Source organism: Diabrotica virgifera, chromosome 7 (genome assembly GCF_917563875.1).
Source record: "Diabrotica virgifera virgifera chromosome 7, PGI_DIABVI_V3a".
NCBI classification, from domain to species: domain Eukaryota; kingdom Metazoa; phylum Arthropoda; class Insecta; order Coleoptera; family Chrysomelidae; genus Diabrotica; species Diabrotica virgifera.
The window spans coordinates 90,532,882-90,553,207 of NC_065449.1; the positions used below are offsets into that span (position 1 = coordinate 90,532,882).

At 33.4% G+C, this 20,326-nt stretch overlaps 1 protein-coding gene across 9 annotated transcripts in view; it reads right to left on the minus strand.

Moving 5' to 3' along the window:
• LOC114329508 (protein yellow) overlaps positions 1-20,326 on the minus strand; it is a 371,690-nt gene that overhangs the window by 19,120 nt on the left and 332,244 nt on the right. For all 9 annotated transcript variants that reach the window (XM_028278642.2, XM_028278641.2, XM_050655688.1 and 6 more), the window contains one exon: positions 8,076-8,319. In XM_028278642.2, the coding sequence (XP_028134443.2) occupies positions 8,076-8,319 (244 nt within the window). The remainder of the gene's footprint in view (positions 1-8,075; positions 8,320-20,326) is intronic.

Here is a 20,326-nt window from a genome sequence, read left to right on the forward strand (position 1 = left end):
CCATCATTCTTGGTAATTCTTCACTATTTTCTGTTTTAATACAATATATATACTTACAAGTCAAAAGTGACATTTGGAAAAATTGTGTAGCTCATGTTCAAGTAAAATAAAAATATTATATTGCTTTGTCACCAATATTAATGTCTTCTTCTTCTTTTCCTTCTTCTTCTTCTTGTGTAGACATGACTGTCTGTTTTTCAATGTGGCTCCAGTAAGTTGTCATTCCATCGTTTTCGTGGTCTTCCCACTTAGTTTTGGATCCCGCGTATGAAAAAAAAGTTGATTAATAGCAAGCTGAAATTTTTTTAATAGCTTAAGGGTGTGTAGTTGGAGAAACTTTGATATATGGGAACACTGGAATAGGGGAAGTTTTAATTGTGGAACAGGTTAAAAATTTGGAACGGTCAGACCACGAAAACGGCACATGTATTTTGTCCGACAGAACAGACTTAAACTCTCCGAACAGAGATTAAACTGTCATGCAAAAATCAGCCTACTATTTATCACCAAATGGGCGTTTTAATGAGTGGAACATGTAGAATATGTCAAATGACAGGAATTATGACAGCTGATAAATAGCAGTCTGATTTTTGCATGAGAGTTTAATTTCTGTTCGGAGAGTTTAAGTCTGACCGTTCCAAATTTTTAACCACAATTAAAACTGCCCCTGTTACAGTGTTCTCATATATCACAGTTTATCCGACTAGACACCGTTTAAGCTATTAACAAATTTTCAGCTTACTATTAATCAACTTTTTTTTTCATACGCGGGATACAGACCTAACTGATCGTCTTCCTGTTGGGGAACCGTCTCTCGCCGTCCTTACTACTTTGTTTTTTGTCATTTGGCTCATGTAGTTGTTCCATTATACTCTTCTGCTTTTTACCCAGTTATTGATGTTGTCCAACTTGCATATCTGTCGTATATCTGCACTTCTACCTCTTCCCATATCCCATCGATTTTTCAAAGTATTTTCATCTCTGCTGTTTCTAGCATTCTTTCTGTCCTTTCTGTATCAAGTCGTGTTTCTGCCGCGTATTTATGTCATTATTGGTCTGATAACTGTTGTGTAAATTGCGCCTTTCACTTCTTTTCCAATATTGGTGTGGTAGTTATAAACACGACAAGTGTCGAATCAAGTTCTGAACACACGGATAGTGATATATTTCAACTTGTCAAAAATATGTCCTATGTATAGTATTTTTACTACAAAAGCGATATTACGTAGGTCAAAATTTTTGACTTAAGAGAACTGTCAAAACATTAGAATGTGAATTTTCGTTATTGCCATGTTTATTATAAACATTGATATAATGAAGAGTCACATTCTAATGTTTTGACAGTTCTCTTACGTCAAAAATTTTGACCTACGTAATATCGCTTTTGTAGTAAAAATACTATACAGTAGTAAAAGTGATCTCTTCATTAGTCATGAATTAGACAATTCGACTGGAAGAGGAATTGTTCGTTTTCATGTATTTTATGTGTATATTCAAAGTGTAGTCTTATTTCTTTAGTTCCCAAATTAATAAGCACGTTAAATTTCATTTGTATTATGTATTTTTAATTATCTTTGGTGTCAATTTCATAAAGAAATGTGAACAATTAACAACATTATTACTGTTTAACAAATATTGAACCATAATTTAAAAATAAAAGTTTACTCATTAATTTCTATTGCGCCGCCTATGTTTTACAAACGGTGCCGACAATCGGTGTCGAATTTTGTTTTTATACTGGTCCAACTGACATCGTAAGAACAGTACTTTAAACTCACTTTTACGCATTGAAAGAATTAAAAAAATATATCTAAACAACGTGGATCTCGTATTTTTACTTTGCTGTTTCATACCTTTTTTGCAAATGGTTGGAAAAACTTTTAAAGCATTCATTTTCAAGATCTTTGAAATACGCATTTTAGTTATTTTTTAAAATTAGAATATAATAAAAACTTTCTGAGAAACGTTAATTTCTTTATAACTATTTTTTTTTAAACATTTAAAGATTATTCAAAAAAATTAAAAATTTATATTTTGTCGACAAAATATTAAATAGGCATCTCATCTTTATAAGATTTCAAAGTTTGATATGTGTGTTTTAATTATTTTGGTTATTATTGCGACCGTAAATTATTAATTAACAATTGAATTGTTGCTAAAATATTCGTTTAATTTTCACCGGCTTCTGGAACTATAATCTACACCAAGAAAGCTTTTATGTCACCGAGTTATTTATTTATTGGTAGATAATTACTTATCTAAAACTTTATTTGAAATTTAAAGGTTTTGTTGCGAAAACCCGCATTTTCCGAAGAAAATTTTCATCGGAGCAGTACGGGAAAAACATGTCTTTATGCAGAATTTAATTTCGGTGAATTTTTATTAGAGTATTTTTGGTATACAGTTAAAATGTTCGGCGTTATGGAGCAAAAATTGAAAAAAACACGATTTGGGTTAATAAAAATTTTGTTAAATTTTGTTAATAAAAAAAGTAGCACACTATCTGCGGACTTTGCATACCTATATTAATAATATATATAATCATAAGCTTCGATTTCAGCAATAAAATTGCTGGTAAATAACTTTTCCCAAAAATGGCCTATTCTCCGATAATCAGCCCAGACTACATGACATACATGACATGACGGTCGCGTAACATGAGAGACATGAAAGTCACATGTGAAAACGAGCCGGATTAGCCCATATGCCCAATAATTACATAGGTACCCGTGTGTCTACTAGCGTGGCGCTTACTGTATATACAAATAACACAAATATAAAATATGCTCGCATGAAAAATTTATTTTTATAAATAAATTGTACAATATTAAAATAATGAACTAACATTAGTATTTTGTCTCTGTGTATGTATGTGTGGGAGGGGTGTGAACGGTGTGTATGTACTATTATCCGCTGTTAGTGCATAAATGAAACAAACACCAGAAACATTCCTATTTGAACGCTAGATGCGCCTACCTTGTAATCTAGAGTTTGAATGTCGACCTGAAGAATCTGTAGCTGGTGACGATTGTGTGAACGAATTACGAAGAAGAATGGATGATGATCATGAATCGATGCGACCCTATTTTCAAATCGCTAGCTACAGAATGAAGAAACGATGAGATATCCAGGCCAAAAAGGGATATTTTAAGAAGAATGACAATCTGGCTCTATAATCCAAAGAAGCGAAAAGCTTGCCCTCCTAAATTGCATCAGTTCTGATAGGGATACTACCTCATTAGAGAGAAGAATAACGATGTCGTCTACCGAATAAGCATCTACCGGTTAGGCATTTCTAGGGAAAACCGACGATAGTACACCAAAATTAGCTTTTGCTATTCGAAGAGACCTCGATGTAGTGGAGAAATTAAAGTAAATCGATCCAACCAGTACCCGATTTTCATGTTTTTAATCAAGACTTGAGTACGCTTGAGGAATTCATGGTAATACCATTAAAGAAAAGCACGATCTTCTCGCACTTCTAGATGAATACTCACTGGCCTCCACTATACCGGACAGTATTAAAAATGCACAAAGATCAGGTGAATAAAGCAAACACAACCGCAGGTTGCCTGAATGAAACAATGTAGAGAAATAAAAATATTAGAAAAGAAGTGAAAGGCAGAATTTACAAAACAGTCATCAGACCAATAATGACATACTCGACAGAAACACAACCTGATACAGAAAGGACAAAAGAATGCTAGAAACAGCAGAGATGAAAACATTGCGAAAAATCGATGGTAAGACACTGTGAGATAGAGCTGGAAGTGCAGGTATAAGACGGAGGTGCAAGGTGGACAATATTAATAACTGGGTGAAAAACAGAAGAGTAGAATGAAACGACCACATAAGCCGAATGACAACAAATAGAGTAGTAAGGACGGCGAGAGACGGTTCCCCGATAGGAAGACGATCAGTGGGAAGACCACGAAAAAGATGAAATGACAACTTACTGGAGGCACATTGAAAAACAGACAGTCATGTCTACATAAAAAGAAGAAGAAAAAGAAGAAGAAAGATAGTAGTACTAGTTACTTGTTTTATGGTAACAAAATACACTGCCCATGAACAATCCACCTACCAATATATGTATCGGAAACATTATAATAATATGTAAGCACTGCGAGCCTAGTAGGCCCATGGCTTGTTGTACTATTCTTTTCCACTCCCTTTTGTCAGTCGCTTTTCTTTCCCAGTTCCTTACGTTAAGTCTTCTCATATCTTCCCTAACTCCATTACTCCATCGTGACCTCGGTCTTCTTCTTCGCTTTTTCCCTGTACTATGATATAGTCACCTGCACCTATATAATGCACTAGATAGTACCATTCTGGGAATTCTAGATGGGATCATCCTCTGCACATGGCCCAACCATCTAAGTCTTTGCGCCTTAATTACTGCTAATATGTTAGGATCTTGATAGAGCTCATTTAGTTCCTTATTTGTTCTTCTTACCCATTGTCCATTTAAGTTTTTCCCACCGAAGATTTTGCGCAGTATTTTCCTCTCCCAAACTAATAACAACTCTTGGTGATTTTTGTTCTGACCCATGTTTCAGAAGCATACGTTACTATCGGCCTAATTACGGTCTTGTAAGTTCTTAGTTTTGCTCTTCGTGATATATTTTTACTTCTTAACAACCCATTAAGAGCAAATATAGCGCGGTTGCCCGAAAGAATTCTTTTTTGTATTTCTTCTTCACAGTTAGGATCTCTTGTGAAGACAGTTCTTAAGTACTCAAATCTTTCAACTTATTTGAATTTATACTGTGTTCCCTTCGCTGTTGTCATTTTTATTTATTGCCTCCGAACGAATTGCTTATTTGTACATTCCATATACTTTGTTTTGCTTCATTTATGTACAATCCTTTGGTTGCTGCCCTCTCCTCGAGTTTCATGACTGTTTCTAAAAGTTCTAATTTGCTCCTAGCCAAGATTAACAAATCGTCCGCGAATGCCAAGCACTGATGTTTTTTGTGGTAGGTCAGACCTGTTTTATTAATGTTTGCTTCCTGTATAACCTTTTCTAGTAATATGCTAAACATTATAGACGATAATGAATCACCCTGCCGCACTCCTTGTTTGACCTCAAAGCTTTCTGTTATTGTATTGTTTATCTTGACTTTATTCATTGTTCTTTGGAGAGTTAATTTTATAATTCTAATAAGCTTTGGACAAATGCCCATGTCTTGCAATGCTGTGAATAATTCGCTTCTTTTGACTCCATCGAAAGCCTGTTTAAAGTCAATGAAAAGACCTGATCCACAGTACTTCTGCCGTTTCTGGACCCACATTGATATTCTCCTATGATTTTTTCAACCTTCGTTGTTAATCTGCTTTTAATATGCATAGCCAATATTTTATACGTTATGTTTAGCAGCCCTATGCCTAGATAATTCTGACAATCAGCCAAATTTCCTTTTTTGTGAATAGGGCACAGTATTGCTTCTGTCTATTCCTCAGGTAGTATTTCTTGTTCCCATCTATTATTAATTAGTTTATGGATTTTATGTAATAGCTGATTTCCTCCAAATTTAATCATCTTAGCCGTTATGCAGTCGCTTCCTGGGCCTTTGTTCATTTTTAATTTATCAATGATATTCTGAATTTCGCTTATAGTCGGAGCCTGCTCTTCACTCTGTTGATTTTGTATTTCATTTACTAGATCCTCTGTTTCCTCGTTATTATCGTCTGTCTGTTCAGGTCCATTTAGAAGCTCATGAAAGTACTGCTTCCAGCGTTCTAATATCTCTGGTTCACCCATAATCATTTCCCCATTTTTGTCTTTATTATGTACAGTTTTCGGTTAGTGCCCTCGCTTCTCATTTTTTATCCCTTGGTACAGGTTTCTAATTTGATTATTTTTGTAGCTTTCCTTATCTATAGTTCTCAGTTTAGCTTCATAATGTTTCATTTTCTTTTCTCGAAGTATTTTTTTGGTTTTATTTCTTTCTTTATTGTAATTTTCCTGCGCTTCTCTTGTTCCTTGAGTTATCATTTTTAATCGTAGCTTGGCCCGTTCTTCCAATGATTGTTCACATTCTTCATCAAACCATTCTTTTTGTTTTTTCTTTGTGTTGTCAATGGTGCTGGAAATATTTGCTGCTTCTTTAATTACATCTTTTAATGTTCCCCACATGAATTCTACATTCCTTTCATCCACTATGCTCTCTAATTTGTTGTTAATAATTTGTCCATACAACGTTTGCTCACACTCTGTCTGTAATCTGATTGGTTTGTTTCGTTCGTATTTTAATCTCTTTTTGTTTCGAAAAGTTGGTACTAATTGTTTCATCCATATTCCGACCAAATAGTGGTCTGAGTCCATATCGTGTCCTCTATATGTTATCACCTTTGTTATGCAGTGTTCTTCGTTTTTCTCAACTAAAACATGGTCGATCTGGTTTATTGTACAGCCGTCTGGAGACTTCCATGTTCCCTTATAAATGTCCTTTCGTTGGTGGTATGTACTTTTTATTATAAGTCCCTTTTCTTTGGCAAAATCTACCAGGAAATATCCATTTTCGTTAGTCTCTAAATGTAAACTGTGCTTGCCTATAGTGGGCATTAATATTTCTTCTCTGCTTATTTTGGCATTAGCGTCTCCTAGAATGATCTTCATATCATACCTGGGTATAGCCTCATATACTTCATCTAATTTGCTATAAAATTGCTCTTCCAGATCTATTCCCTTTTCCTCCGAGGGTGCATGTATATTAACAAATGTTATTTTTTTAGTATTTACCTTTTAATCTGAGAGTGCACAACCTGTCCGAAATTGCTTTAAAATCTGAAATAAATTCTTTCAATTTTTTACTTATTACAAAACCTGCACCCAGCAATCTGTTACGGTCTCCGCCATTGAAAAATATATAGTCGTCTAGTTCCTGGCTACCCTGCCCCAATTGTTTTGTCTCTTGTAGAGCTACTAGATCAAACTTACATTTCCTAACTTCTTTTATTAAATGCTTCAGCTTTCCTTCCTGATAGAATCCTCTTATATTCCAAATTGCTGCTTTTACCATTTCTTCTGTTATTTTATCAATTTGTTTTTTGCTTTCCTTTTTTCGTGTCCGTGTTCCCTGTGATGTCGTCTTTGTCGATTCATCTTCGTCGGCATCTGGTTCCAGTTTTTGAGATGTCTTCTTTTATTTTTTCCAATCGTCTGCTTTCTTTGTTCCATTTCCATAATTTATTGTTTACTATTAATCTCTTGTACCCTATTTTTGTGATTTTTCCTTTGTTTCGCTGCTCTCTAGAAATTATTGTAATTTTGGCTGGTATTTCCCTTTCGTCTTTTGTTAGATCATTATTTACATATATTTTGTCCCTTAACTGGTTAAGCTTCATTTTATTTTGCATTACTTTTGACTTTTCGTATTTATTATCCAACTCTACTAGACATGTTGTGTCTCCCAGCTCCCTTGCATCGTTTACCCTTACTTTAACTCCCATTTCCTTGTCTATGAAACTTTCTACTTTATTCTTTAGCATATTGGAATTTTCCGTGTCAATTGGAAGTCTTTGAATCACAATGTTTCTTTTTCGGAAACAATACTTCAATTAAAAGAGTATATGTGGGATGTGTCAATTGCAAAAGTTAGCCATGCTCAATCTAGAATACCGCCAATTGGATTGGAGGGTTGTTAGAAATATGGCGGAGGAAATGTTTAAAGACACTGAAGTCCAGATACTAATTTGTTCCAATTCGCAAGGTTACCACTGCGGAGCGAAAGCCGTCCCTCGCCACTTATACAACTGGGAGTTGGTAAAAGAGAGTCCAGTTGCCAATATCAGCACCCAGCTCCAATCCCGACAAGTTTCCATCTCGCAAGAAGGGGGCAATGTTGCGATAGCTTTGCTACGCCCCTCATCGAAACTTCGTGACAACCTAAGATGGGCTATGGCCGCTATGGGTATCTTGACGCGAGGAGTCAACTTCGTTATAGAAGAATATTTCGAATAATGGTTTTATCATATTTAAGGGAAATTTAATTGTAGAGAGTTAGTCAGTAATATAAACTTATACGTTTAAGTAAAAAAATGTTGTATGAGTGCAGTATAATGCATGTTACCATTTTTAGAAATCCTTGAAGCGGACATATGTCCTGATTTTCCTCTGCTTTGACCGATCACCCTGAAGGCATCTTTTATTTTTGACCAACCAGTTTCGTTGCGAATTACTGATGTCTGAACATAAAATTCTCTAAAACTGGACATTGGATTGAAGTAGAGTATTCTGTCTGGTTGTCTAGGATTGTACGGACTAAGAGACATTCCAAATATTCCGTCGGTCCATTCAAAGTCTAAATGATGAACCTTAAAAATAAAAAAAAAATAATATACAAATTTATCTAAATTAAGGAAAAAATCAAACTCAAAAACCGACGACTTTAACCCGGCATCCGACAGGTGGGGTGTAGTACACCCCAACAATACTGATGCGCCTAAAACATAAGGAAATTTTGCATGTAGTGGCCATAGCGGCTAGATAGCTTTCTAATGTATATTCATATATGCGATGACACATAGTTTTTAGTCGTCTGTTTAGTTTCAGCAAGTACATTTGGATTGATAGTGGTCACACCCCACGGGTCGGATTTTGTACTTTCTGCAGAATTGTCTTTATTTTGTTTTACTCCTATAAATAAGTAAGTATAGATAAGTGAATAATACTTATTACAGATTTTAACATCGTCGGTTTGGAAGAAGAACGCTACAACTCAAAAATTGCCATTTTTGAGGTTTACCCTCTAACCAACTCTAAATGTTAAACTTTATTATGGGAAAGATTGTCAAAAGTTGCACTCATGTAATTACCGCTAGATGGCGACTTATAAAAGTTTGACTTTGTCAAACCCATGCATTACATTTTATGGAAGAGCGTCGCAATATAGTTGTGTTTCAGTTGTTGTGGAAGTTACCACGTGTTTTTTGGAGAACAGTGTTACAAGTTAAAAAAGAAACCTATTTTTTGGGGGATTTTGTATTTAATATTTAATGCAAGACAGTTACATTTCGTCTTAAGTAAGTATTCCTTAAAGGATATGTGCGTTTATATAGAATTATTATGAGCAATACAGAGTAACATTTCAACAAATTTTGGGAAAAACTGTTACAAATGCTAATTACAGGTAGAAAGATGAGAACAAAAAAGGTCTTTCTATTTATATTTAAATGATAATAATAAGCTCTTTAATATTGTAAAAGATTTTACCTCTTATTTTTTACCTCACCAAAATTATAATGAAAACTAGCACATTAAAATTTTAAAACGTCGCTCCTGAAAAATAGAACTTTTCGACTTGTAAAGTTCTTCTTCCAAACCAACGACATATTTTTTCTATTAGTCTAAGGTCTAAGCTAAAATGAATTACGAACGATAATAAGCACACTTTCAGGCCTTTTAGGATGAAGCAGAGAGTGACGAATAATATTGACAAGAGCGATTCGGAAGTACTAGTAAGTGAAGAAATAGACAATGTTAGTGTAAATAGTGACTATCCTAACCAGCTTCAAGATGTTGACGTTTCACCAGGGTTGCAAAAAAACATGTTTTTTTAATTTTAAACAAAACAAACGTTTTTTTTGTTTTAAACGTTTTTTTTTGTTTTAAACCTTTTTTTTTGTTTTTAAATTGCATGTTTTAAACAAATAAAACTTGTTTAACACATGTTTTTTGTTTTAAACGTTTTTTTTTGCTTTAAAAATGTTTTTGTTTTTAAATTTTATATTTTAAACAAATAAAACTTAGAAGAAAACATTGTTTAAATCATATTTTCCTAAACATAATATTAATTGAAAGTGTTTGATCTATTATTATTATTCTACTAAATAATAGATAAGAAAACCAATTGCAAAATTAGGAGCTATTGCCTGGGGAACCCCAGACTATTTACTATTTATAAATCCGAATTACAAGTTGGCTATTGCAATAACGTCTATTGTCAGTTATTTTGTGCTGTTTCTGGTGGTGCTTAGTATTTTTTTTTAAACATGCAAATGATTTGGTGACCCCAGCTCATTTTTTGGCAAATTTGCTTGATCATCGCTTTATTGAAAATAAACTTATCATCCATCCATTATAAATTATCATCCAGAAGCATTTTAGATTATTAGTATTACCAGGCAAAGTGTGTACCCTTTACTCCATATGTTTTCTAAACACCTATATTGAGAATGTAAAACCATTGGCATGGTGGCGTTCTAAGAAAAATATAAATAGGTATACTACAGCATTGAAACTTGCTCAACAGCTTCACACAGCTGTTGCATCGTCAGCCAACATAGAAGACTCTTCTGATCATAAGGTTTACCATTCCAAACTACGTAATCGGCTAAGCAATGTCAAAGCTGCTAAGTTGGTTTCAATATTTAAAGAGCTTAATTCCATCAATGATGACATGACTGATTTAAATTACAAGATTACTATGAGTCTGAAACAGTTTTGAGAAATTGATTAACTCTTCTTTGCAAAATATTTTCAGTTTTCCAATTTTTTTTTGTGTTCAGATTATTAATAAATAAATAATATATATGTTAAAAAGTTTATATAATGTATTTGAGAATTTTTTTGATGTTATATTAGTAAAGAAAATTAAAAAAAAGCACTTGTTTAATTTAAGTGTTTTAAACAAAAACTGTTTTAAACATAAGCAAACGTTTAAAACACGTTTAAAACAGTTGATTAAAACAAAATGTTTAAAACAAAACAACCCTGCGTTTCACATATCACAGAACACTAAACATAAAGATATTTTTTGAAATTCTTTAACTCTTTCATTTGCTGGGGTTTTTCACACCCCACCTGTCTGTTGGTAGCAAAAAGTTCACCTGTCGGATCAGACGCATGTCGATTTTTATTATTAAATTATGATTTTTTGGCATATATATAATACTAGTGACGTCATCCATCTAGGCGTGATGACGTAATAGATGATTTTTTAAATGTGAATAGAGGTCGTGTTCTAGCTCATTTGAAAGGCAATTCCATTCTCTATTATCTCTGAAATGTACTGGCCATATTATTATGACCACCTATAAATTTTTACAAGAATCAACTATTCCGCTAGGTACGTTTTGTTTAAAATATGATTTTTAAATTTAATTTTGTCATGCAATGTTAATTTTAAGCATTCTAAGCATAAATTGCATTAAGAGGAAACAGTAGCGATCAACCGGTAGCAAAAAGGCCTTCCAAGATTGCGGCTGTAATTTTGAATATTTTTTCGAGATATTTGGCACACGTATTCGTAATATAATAAAGAATGGCGGTACAGAGCCCAATTTGAAAAATATATTAATATGTGGAAATTACTCTGTAATTAAATACAATATTAAAAAAAGGAGCCTGTACCGCCATTAAGAAGAACAAAAAAATACACTTTTTTCAAATAAATTTTTTATCCAATGCCTAGATTTTGTGTCATTTTGGAACTACTAAAATTTTTTATTTCATTAGTAGTTCCAAAATGACACAAAATCTAGGCATCGGATAAAAAAGTTTATTTGAAGAAAGTGTATATTTTGTTCTTCTTAATGGCGGTACAGGCTCGTTTTTTAATATTGCATTTAATTACAGAGTAATTTCCACATATTAATATATTTTTCAAATTGGGCTCTGTACCGCCATTCTTTATTATATTACGAATACGTGTACCAAATATCTCGAAAAAATATTCAAAGTTACAGCAGCAATCTTGGAACGCGTTTTCGCTACCTGTTGATCGCTACTGTTTACTCTTAACTAAAATATATTTAATAATAAACAGCAATAAAATATTTGAAAATATTACATATTTATATTTTTTTAATATTTTGTTGAACTTCTGACATTATTTAGATGGGAGCTTTTAAAACGAGATATTTCCGATGAAAAGGTCACTTACGAAATTGTTTTGATTAAAGAACTAATATATCGTTGAAACCACAATGACAAATTTAAGCAAAAAAATTTAACTGAATTCAAAGTATGCCAAGACGGGTACTAGCGGTAATCAAAGTTAGTAGTCGAGGCATTGAAGGATTAAAGTGTCGATTTTTTTGCAGTAAGACGGATTTTAATGCGGATTGGTGCGTTGGATTCGTGAGAATGTCAGGAAATTTTGTGAACTAATGTAATGAGAAAGAAATCTCAAATTGCATTTGTGCTTAAGAAAAATGCATTTCAAAAGTGCATTTTGAAATAGTGCGAAAAATTGACTCAATTTTCTTATTCGGGGATTTGTGGGGTCGCTGAAAACGAATATGAGGTCGGCGACAGTGTGCAAACTACCTGGTGCCTGCAGCGGGTGTAATAAACGTGTTCCTCTGGAATATTGTGGTAATTTATCATATAATTGGCTTAAACTCATTACTCGGGGGTTTTTGGGGTCGCTGAAAATGAATATAAGGTCGGGAAAAAGGTGCAAAGTACCTGGTGCCTGCAGCGGGTGTAATAAACGTCTTCCTCTGGAGTATTATGGTAATTTATCATATAATTAGCCTAAACTCGGTACTCGGGGGTTTTTGGGGCAATCTATTTTCTTCGATGTAACTATAGTGATCGAAAAGGGTGGTATTTTTATTATAAATAAACATAAATGTTTACTATTTTTATATACAAGAAATGGACATGTTAACAGTATTTATTCAATTATATTTTATGACAGTGACAACATTATATTAATCTAGAAACATAGAAACATTAGTAACTAAGGTAGATATTAGTAGCCTTAGATCTTAACTACTAAATATATAACAATTATTATAATATATTTATGGCTAAAAAAGTTCTTTATACAAAATTTGTCGTAATTTATCTTTAAAATTCATTTTCTTGTTTAGACGTTTATTACACCCGCTGCAGGCACCAGGTAGTTTTCACACTATCGGCGACCTCATATTCATTTTCAGCGACCCCAAAAACCCCCGAGTAATGAGTTTAAGCCAATTATATGTTAAATTGCCACAATACTCCAGAGGAAAACGTTTATTACACCCGCTGCAGGCACCAGGTAGTTTGCACACTCTCGCCGACGTCATATTCGTTTTCAGCGACCCCAAAATCCCCGAGTAAGAAAATTGAGTCAATTTTTCCCACTTTTTACCGAGTTACAAATTTATAATAATTGACTATTTCAAAATGCACTTTTGAAATGCATTTTTCTTATGCACAAATGTAATTTCAGGTTTCTTATTCATAACATTAGTTCACAAAATTTCTTGACATTCTCACGAATCCAACGCACCAAACTGCATTAAAATCCGTCTGACTGCGCCAAAAATCGACAGTAAAATAAAAATATATGTACCTAGTCCTTTAATCAAACAATTTCGTTAGTGACCTTTTCATCAGAAATTTCTCGTTTTAAAAGCTCCCAAATATTTTCCATCTGATTAAGGTCAGAAGTTCAACAAATTATTAAAAAGTATATTAACATGTAATATAATGTATGTATAATATTTTCAAATGTTTTATCAGTGTTTATTAATAAATATAATATAGTTTTTTTTCTGATTCTGGCCTTGGTTTAGAACTAGAACCTTTAGCGACGTAATTGTATAACTTATCATTAACTCAGGTGTAATGTGTAGTGTGTGTGTTGAGTAAGTGTCTTGTTACTTTGCAAAGTCGACGTGATTGTCTTTGCAAAGAGACGCTAATTGTATCCGAACGTCTGCGGTCCCTCCGGTGAGTATATAATATAGTTAATGTATAACATTACCATTACGTAACAAAATTAAATTTAAAAATAATATTTTAAACAAAACGTACCTAGTGAAATAGTTGATTTTTATAAAATTCATAGGTGGTCATAATAATATGGCCAGGGACTGTAGGTACTATTAGTACTACTTATGTAATTAATTTAATTCAAAATACATTTTACTGTTGTCAGAAAATAGACAAAAATTTTTATTTGCGAAATAAGCATTGTTTTTCCTGATTTTTGAGAGCAGTAAAATGTATTTTGAAATAAATAAATTACACAAATTCTTCTTTTTGTGTCAATTAAGTAATTTAATTCAAACCAATTTTTAGGACACCTTGTATAAATAATTATGTTAATGTTTACATTACTGAATAGATAATTAAATAACCTTTCAAATGAGCTAGCACACGACCCATATTCTCATTTAAAAAATCATCGATTACGTCATCACGCCGAGATGGATGACGTCACTAGTATGATATATGTATATGCCAAAAAATAATAATTAAAAAAAAATTCCTTAAAGTTGCCGGTGTACGAAATAATGAATGCCCTATTATAACTTCAAACCGACCATCTCCTTTATTATCAATACATCCCTGACAGAAAGCTTGAAAACGGCAACTAAAAGCTATACTGAGACCGCACTGTGCTCTTAGAACCGACCAGTTGCATACAATAATAATAATATAATAATAATAATTTATTCAACAATAATATGTACAATCTTTTTAGATATTTACAGCTAAAGTGAATAAATTAACCCGAAGGTCTCCGAGAGGTGTGGATACACCTGTTTCAATAAATATGATATAAAATAATAAATAATAACATATTAACGTAAATAACATAAATAACATAAATAGCAACATAATACAATATTATAATATAATACAATAAATAGATAGGTACGTTTTTTTAATTGTAAATACACAGTTATGTTTTAGTAAATATGATACGTAGAATAAATAATATAATGAAAACAATAAAATAAATACTTAGTTTAACAATAAAGCACGAATAATTAATTTTTTTTTAACAATTATGTATGGCTCAATTAGTTAGTAATATTTTTGAAGAATGGTGTATATGTTATAGTCAAAGCCCGAATTTCAGGCACTCCTAGGTTTGACTAGGCAATCCTCAGGTCTGACTGACGGTCTTAGTCAAAGCCCGAAATAAATTACAGTTTCGGCCTTCGACTAGTCAAACCTAGGAGAGACTAAGTTGGTCCGGCAAAGGTCGAAATTTAATTTTATGAAATCGGGGTTTGACTAGTCAAACCCCGATCAGCTATTAAAATCTCGTAATTTGTTAGATTAGGCTTAATAAAACGTCATTTTAACTTTAATGTTTATTATTTTTATATTGTCGTAATTTAAATAAAAAAATTAGTGTTTATTCTCGCATGTTGAGGCATTATGGCATATAGAGTTGCACAAAACGTTATTAGACCTTTTACACTTACGTAAATTGAAAGAGCATTTCTTATTGCAGTAGCATTTTATAAATCCTTGACCTCCAAATTTAGAATATTTTGTACTAATTTCTCTTAGAGACAGAGACAGCTTAACGTCTGGAACATCTTCGAAATTAGGAAATTTCTCTTTGCATTCTCTTATTTGATTTCTTGAAAAAATTGTGTTTATTGTTCCGTATTTCGTACCAACTCTATATAAACCGTCAATTGTTTTATCTTGTATGCTACTCAAAATATTTCGAGCATCGTCTTTGGCTCTATCAAAGCTGGGGACAGGTATTGTTACAGTTTTTCCGATCGAAATTGGAGGACATTTTTTTTCACTTAATTGTTTCATAGTATTAGCCTGGGCATGAAGACCTTCAATCGCATTTCCTTTATTTATTTTAATCTTTTCTGTCTGTGCACAACGCATGCTAGAACGGGTGCCAAGGAGATGCTCGAAATATTTTGGTTATCATACATCATACAAGATAAAACAATAATTTTGACGGTTTATATAGAGTTCGTACGAAATACGAAACAATAAACACATTTTTTTCAAGAAATCAACTAAGAGAATGCAAAGAGAATTTTCCTGATTTCGAAAATGTTCCAGACGTTAAGCTGTCTCTAGAGAAATTAGTACAAAAGATTCTAAATTTGGAGGACAAGGATTTTTAAAATACCAGTGCAATAAGAAGTGCTCTTCAAAACCATGTAAGTGTAAATCCTCAGGTCTATAATGTTCTTATATTTGTAAACGTTGTTCTTCCTCCATTGTGCACTGACGCGGTTACTTTGAACTTGTCAGAAAGAACTTTGCACTGTGTGAACCTTTACTTGTTACTTCTCACTTAACATCTTCTTGTCAGTTGTCACTTCTTACTTGTACCTTTTACTTCTCAAAGTGTAAATTAGCCTTAACGTATTGTGCAACTCTAAATGACATAATGCCTCAACACGCGAGAATAAACACTATTTTTTTATTTTAATTACGACAATATAAAAATAATAAACATTACAATTAAAAAATGACGTTCTATTAAACCTAATCTAACAAATTACATTTTAATAGTTGATCGGGGTTTGACTAGTCAAACCCCGATTTCATAAAATTAAATTTCGACCTTTGCCTGACCAACGTAGTCTCTCCTAGGTTTGACTAGTCAAAGGCCGAAACGGTAATTTATTTCGGGCTTTGACTAAGACCGTCAGTCAGACCTGAGGATTACCTAGTCAAACCTAGGATTGCTTGAAATTCGGGCTTTGACCAGTGGCGGATATAGGAAAATATTTTGGGGGGGTGCCCAATAACCGGGGAATCCGGGGGGGGGTATGGAATAAGCAGAGGGGGGTTCGGGTATACTCCCACGAAAAAAAATTTAAAGAATTGGTATATTTTTATTTTAATTTAATATTTTAAGTTTACAACTTTATTACAACTTTTATATTTTAAGTTTACAATACAAAATCAAGGTTTCTTGGTACACTCGCAAACTTGTCAAGAACTTCTTCATTGCTTATTGCAAAGTCTCTGTGGATTGAAAGCAACGCTAGCCCATTAAGCCTATTTTCCGAAGTGCTATTTCTCAAGTATGTTTTTAGCCTTCTTAAACTTGAGAACGATCTTTCCACGGTTGCCACAGAAACAGGCAGAACTGCTAGCAGTTTTAATAGAACATAAATGTTTGGGAAGAAATCTTGATCACATTTTTCAAGAGAGCTTACGGCTGACTTGGGAAGATTTTCATACTTCTCTTGGCTCCACCTTTCTTTCCACAGCATGAACTCGCTTTCCACAACCTCTTTATGGGACAAATCCTCTTCAAGCCCTAAGCTTGACAAGGTATCCAAAACTGTGTTAGCTAATGCTGCCCCAGTAACGTCATACACTGGAACAAAAGTCAGGAAATCTTCTCTGATTTTATATGATGAGTCGTCGACATACCGTACACAAAGAGAAAACTGTTCAACTTGACTAATGTCAGTTGTTTCGTCTGCCAAAACAGAGTAAAAAATAGATTTTCTGACATTTGTGACAATCTGACTTTGAATCAAATGACCAAACGTGCTAATCAGTTCATTTTGAATAAAAGAACTTGTGTACATACTCTTACCACCACTGCTCAATAATTGAAGTTTTAGATCATTGTCTCCACTGTTAGCCCTGTATCTGAGCAAAGATCGGAAATTTCCATCATTTTTTTCTGGCTCTTCTAAGCCTATTCGTCCACTGTCACGGTGGCCTCTTAGTGCTATTTGTTGCCTCCCGCAAAATCTTATACTTTCTATTATAGGAATAAGCTTTTTCCTGTTTTCTTTAATATCTATTATTCTTTGAGCATTTAGTTGATTGATAACACTCTCCGATTTTTTAGTTACAACAGATTTTGTATTTTGAGCTACCAAAATTGATCGTTTGTGATATGTACATTTTTCGTGTTTACCAAATACTTCTTTTGCCTTTTTCAAATTAGTGAAAGCCTTATTTACCAATGCCCCTGACATTTGGTGGTCTCCTTTTCCTACAGTTTCGGAGTGAGAAAATATTACGCAGTATTTACAAAATGACCCAGATTTTTCCTCGGAATATGCTAACCACTTAAATTCTTCTAGCCATTTCATTTGAAAAGATCTAGCATGGTTTGAACTAGAAATAGTAGGAAATTTATATCCAATCGGAGGTTTCCAAACATTTTCTAACAGTGAATTTTTTTCTTCATTTGTTAAGCTTTGAGTAGAGTTGATTTGACAATAGTGTCCAATATCATATTTGTTTGCTCTTACTTGTAATAAGCCTAACTGGTTACGGTCCTCTGCTACTGGAAATGGATCGGTGCTCGTAGTAGCAACAACAGAAGACGCAGCATCATTGCTAACGGCACAGTTAACTTCACTAGGTTCACTTACGTTTAGCCTTTTCGTAAAAAAGGTTTCAATTGAAGCTTGTCTCTTCATAACGAAATGAGCTGAACTATATAACAACGGATAACAACAAACGAATAACAAATAAAGCAAACTCAACACCACTTAATTGCAGTTTGTAACTGACGCTTCTCTGAAAACAATCAACACAGCATGCGCCGAGAACATTCCGCACAGCGTTGCCATATCGCTAAAATTAAAGCGGTAGTAAGTAAAATGTACTGGCTCCGTTAAGAACGACTCTGAGCAAAGTTGCCGTTTAGGGAGATCCCAAAAAAGGAAGGGGAGAATAATGCACGGACGTAAGTGAGGGGTTACCATAATTAGCACCTACTTCCGAGTCCGAGCTTTTTCCCCTTTTTCTTGTTTAATGTCTTAACAATTTTTCTATTACATATTTTTCAAAAATTTTGGAATTCATTTGACAATGATAATCTCCACTATAAAATAGTAGTGTAGGCTCTATAAACCAGTTATGCTCCTTGGATAAATCCTTCCGAACAGCCAGCATGCACAACAAACAGTATATATCAATCTCCATAAAATCAATCAATCTCCATCCACTTCAATATTTTGTGTTAACTTGTATTTTTTAACTTCATCAACCATTTTTTATTTATTTATTTTTATTTCTCGCCCCCCCCCTTATATTCGCCCTTGGCTTTGACTATAACATATATACGCATGTTTTATTAAATATGATAAAAATAATAAGCAAAATAAATCAGTTAAAACAATATAAAATGTGAAATATATTTATAAAAATTGGTAGTGACTCTAGAGTTTCATTTATTTTTTTTTGTTTTTTAATGTATGTAAATTTAAGCTACTACAATAAACCAGATATCGTACTCGTTAATAAACTTAGGCAGGTACTTTGTAAACAACAGTAATATTATAAATATGTAGTGATATCTAAAAACAATAATCTTGTTAGAGTGTTAGGCTACGGCTAGACAAGCGATAATTTATGGGGCTGTAAGAGCAGTAAAATGAAGCGCGAAAATGGGTCATATCCTATGTTGCTATGTTGTTGCGCGATATTTTACAGCTCAGTCTTTCCATCCACTACAATCACCATGCGACCCATTTTCGCGCTTCATTTTACTGCTCTCACAGCCCCATAAATTATCGCTTGTCTGGCCGTAGCCTTAAATAAAGAGAAAAGATTGCCAAGTATAGAGATCTCGAAATACAAATAAGAAGACAATGGAGAATATTAAGTACCGAGACGGTACTATCTACTACTGGTGTTGTGCCGAAAAATCTACTATAAACATAAAACAGCTAGCCCTTAATGAACAACTTTATAAGTCCATGCAGAAATACTACCACGTCACCTACAGCTCGATAACACGGAAAGAGCCCCACCAAAGCTCAATTCTTTTGATACCGTAACTATATGGGATGTCAATTTTCTCCTTAGAGGTAGTGTGAGTCATATGGTTAAATTTGGGACAAGCAGACGTTGTCTCAGCTTGAGTTTTGCATATATTCCAAGGATGAGTGCCTCCACCCGTACCATAACAAAATTTAAAGTTTTTTTGTGTTGACTTTTAAAAAAAAATTCACAAGGAAAAAGTTTTCCTGTAGTTGGCTGTATACCATGTGATACAAAAAAAAACAGTAAAATCCTGTATAAAACTTGCCGTCTCACTTCCAACATGTGAACAAGTCATATCTAGATCTCAGATGTTACCTAGGGCAAATTAGATAATATTTTAAACATCCAGGCTTAAGGTAGCATTTTATACCTATGTTTCCTTGACGGACTACTTTTACTGGGCTTTGACCCACATATTTTTGTATAATACTATCTTGGTGGTTAGCATGTACATTGCACGTAAGCACTGATGATGACTGGTGAACCAGTCGAAAACTATTTATGTGAATTTGATGTGGCCGTTTTGAGGGTTTTTAAATATACCTTTTATACAGGATTTTACTGTTTCTTTTTCTTTTCTTATTTTTTAAACTTTTTAAATTTTGATGAAGAATGTGTTCCTCTTTTTGAAGAAAGGCACACCTCTTTTGACTGATAATACAGGGAAAGATAAGAGGCCGAAGGAGTATAGTAGGGATGACGGTTGTTGACAAAAAACCGGTTTTCGGTTATACCGTTTTTTTACCTACGGTTTAACCTGGCGGTTATAACCGGTCAAAAAAACCGGTTATTCCAAAAACCGGTGTTCGGTTTTTTTTAATCATAGCCAATACCCAATAGGTTACATTTACATCACGCTTT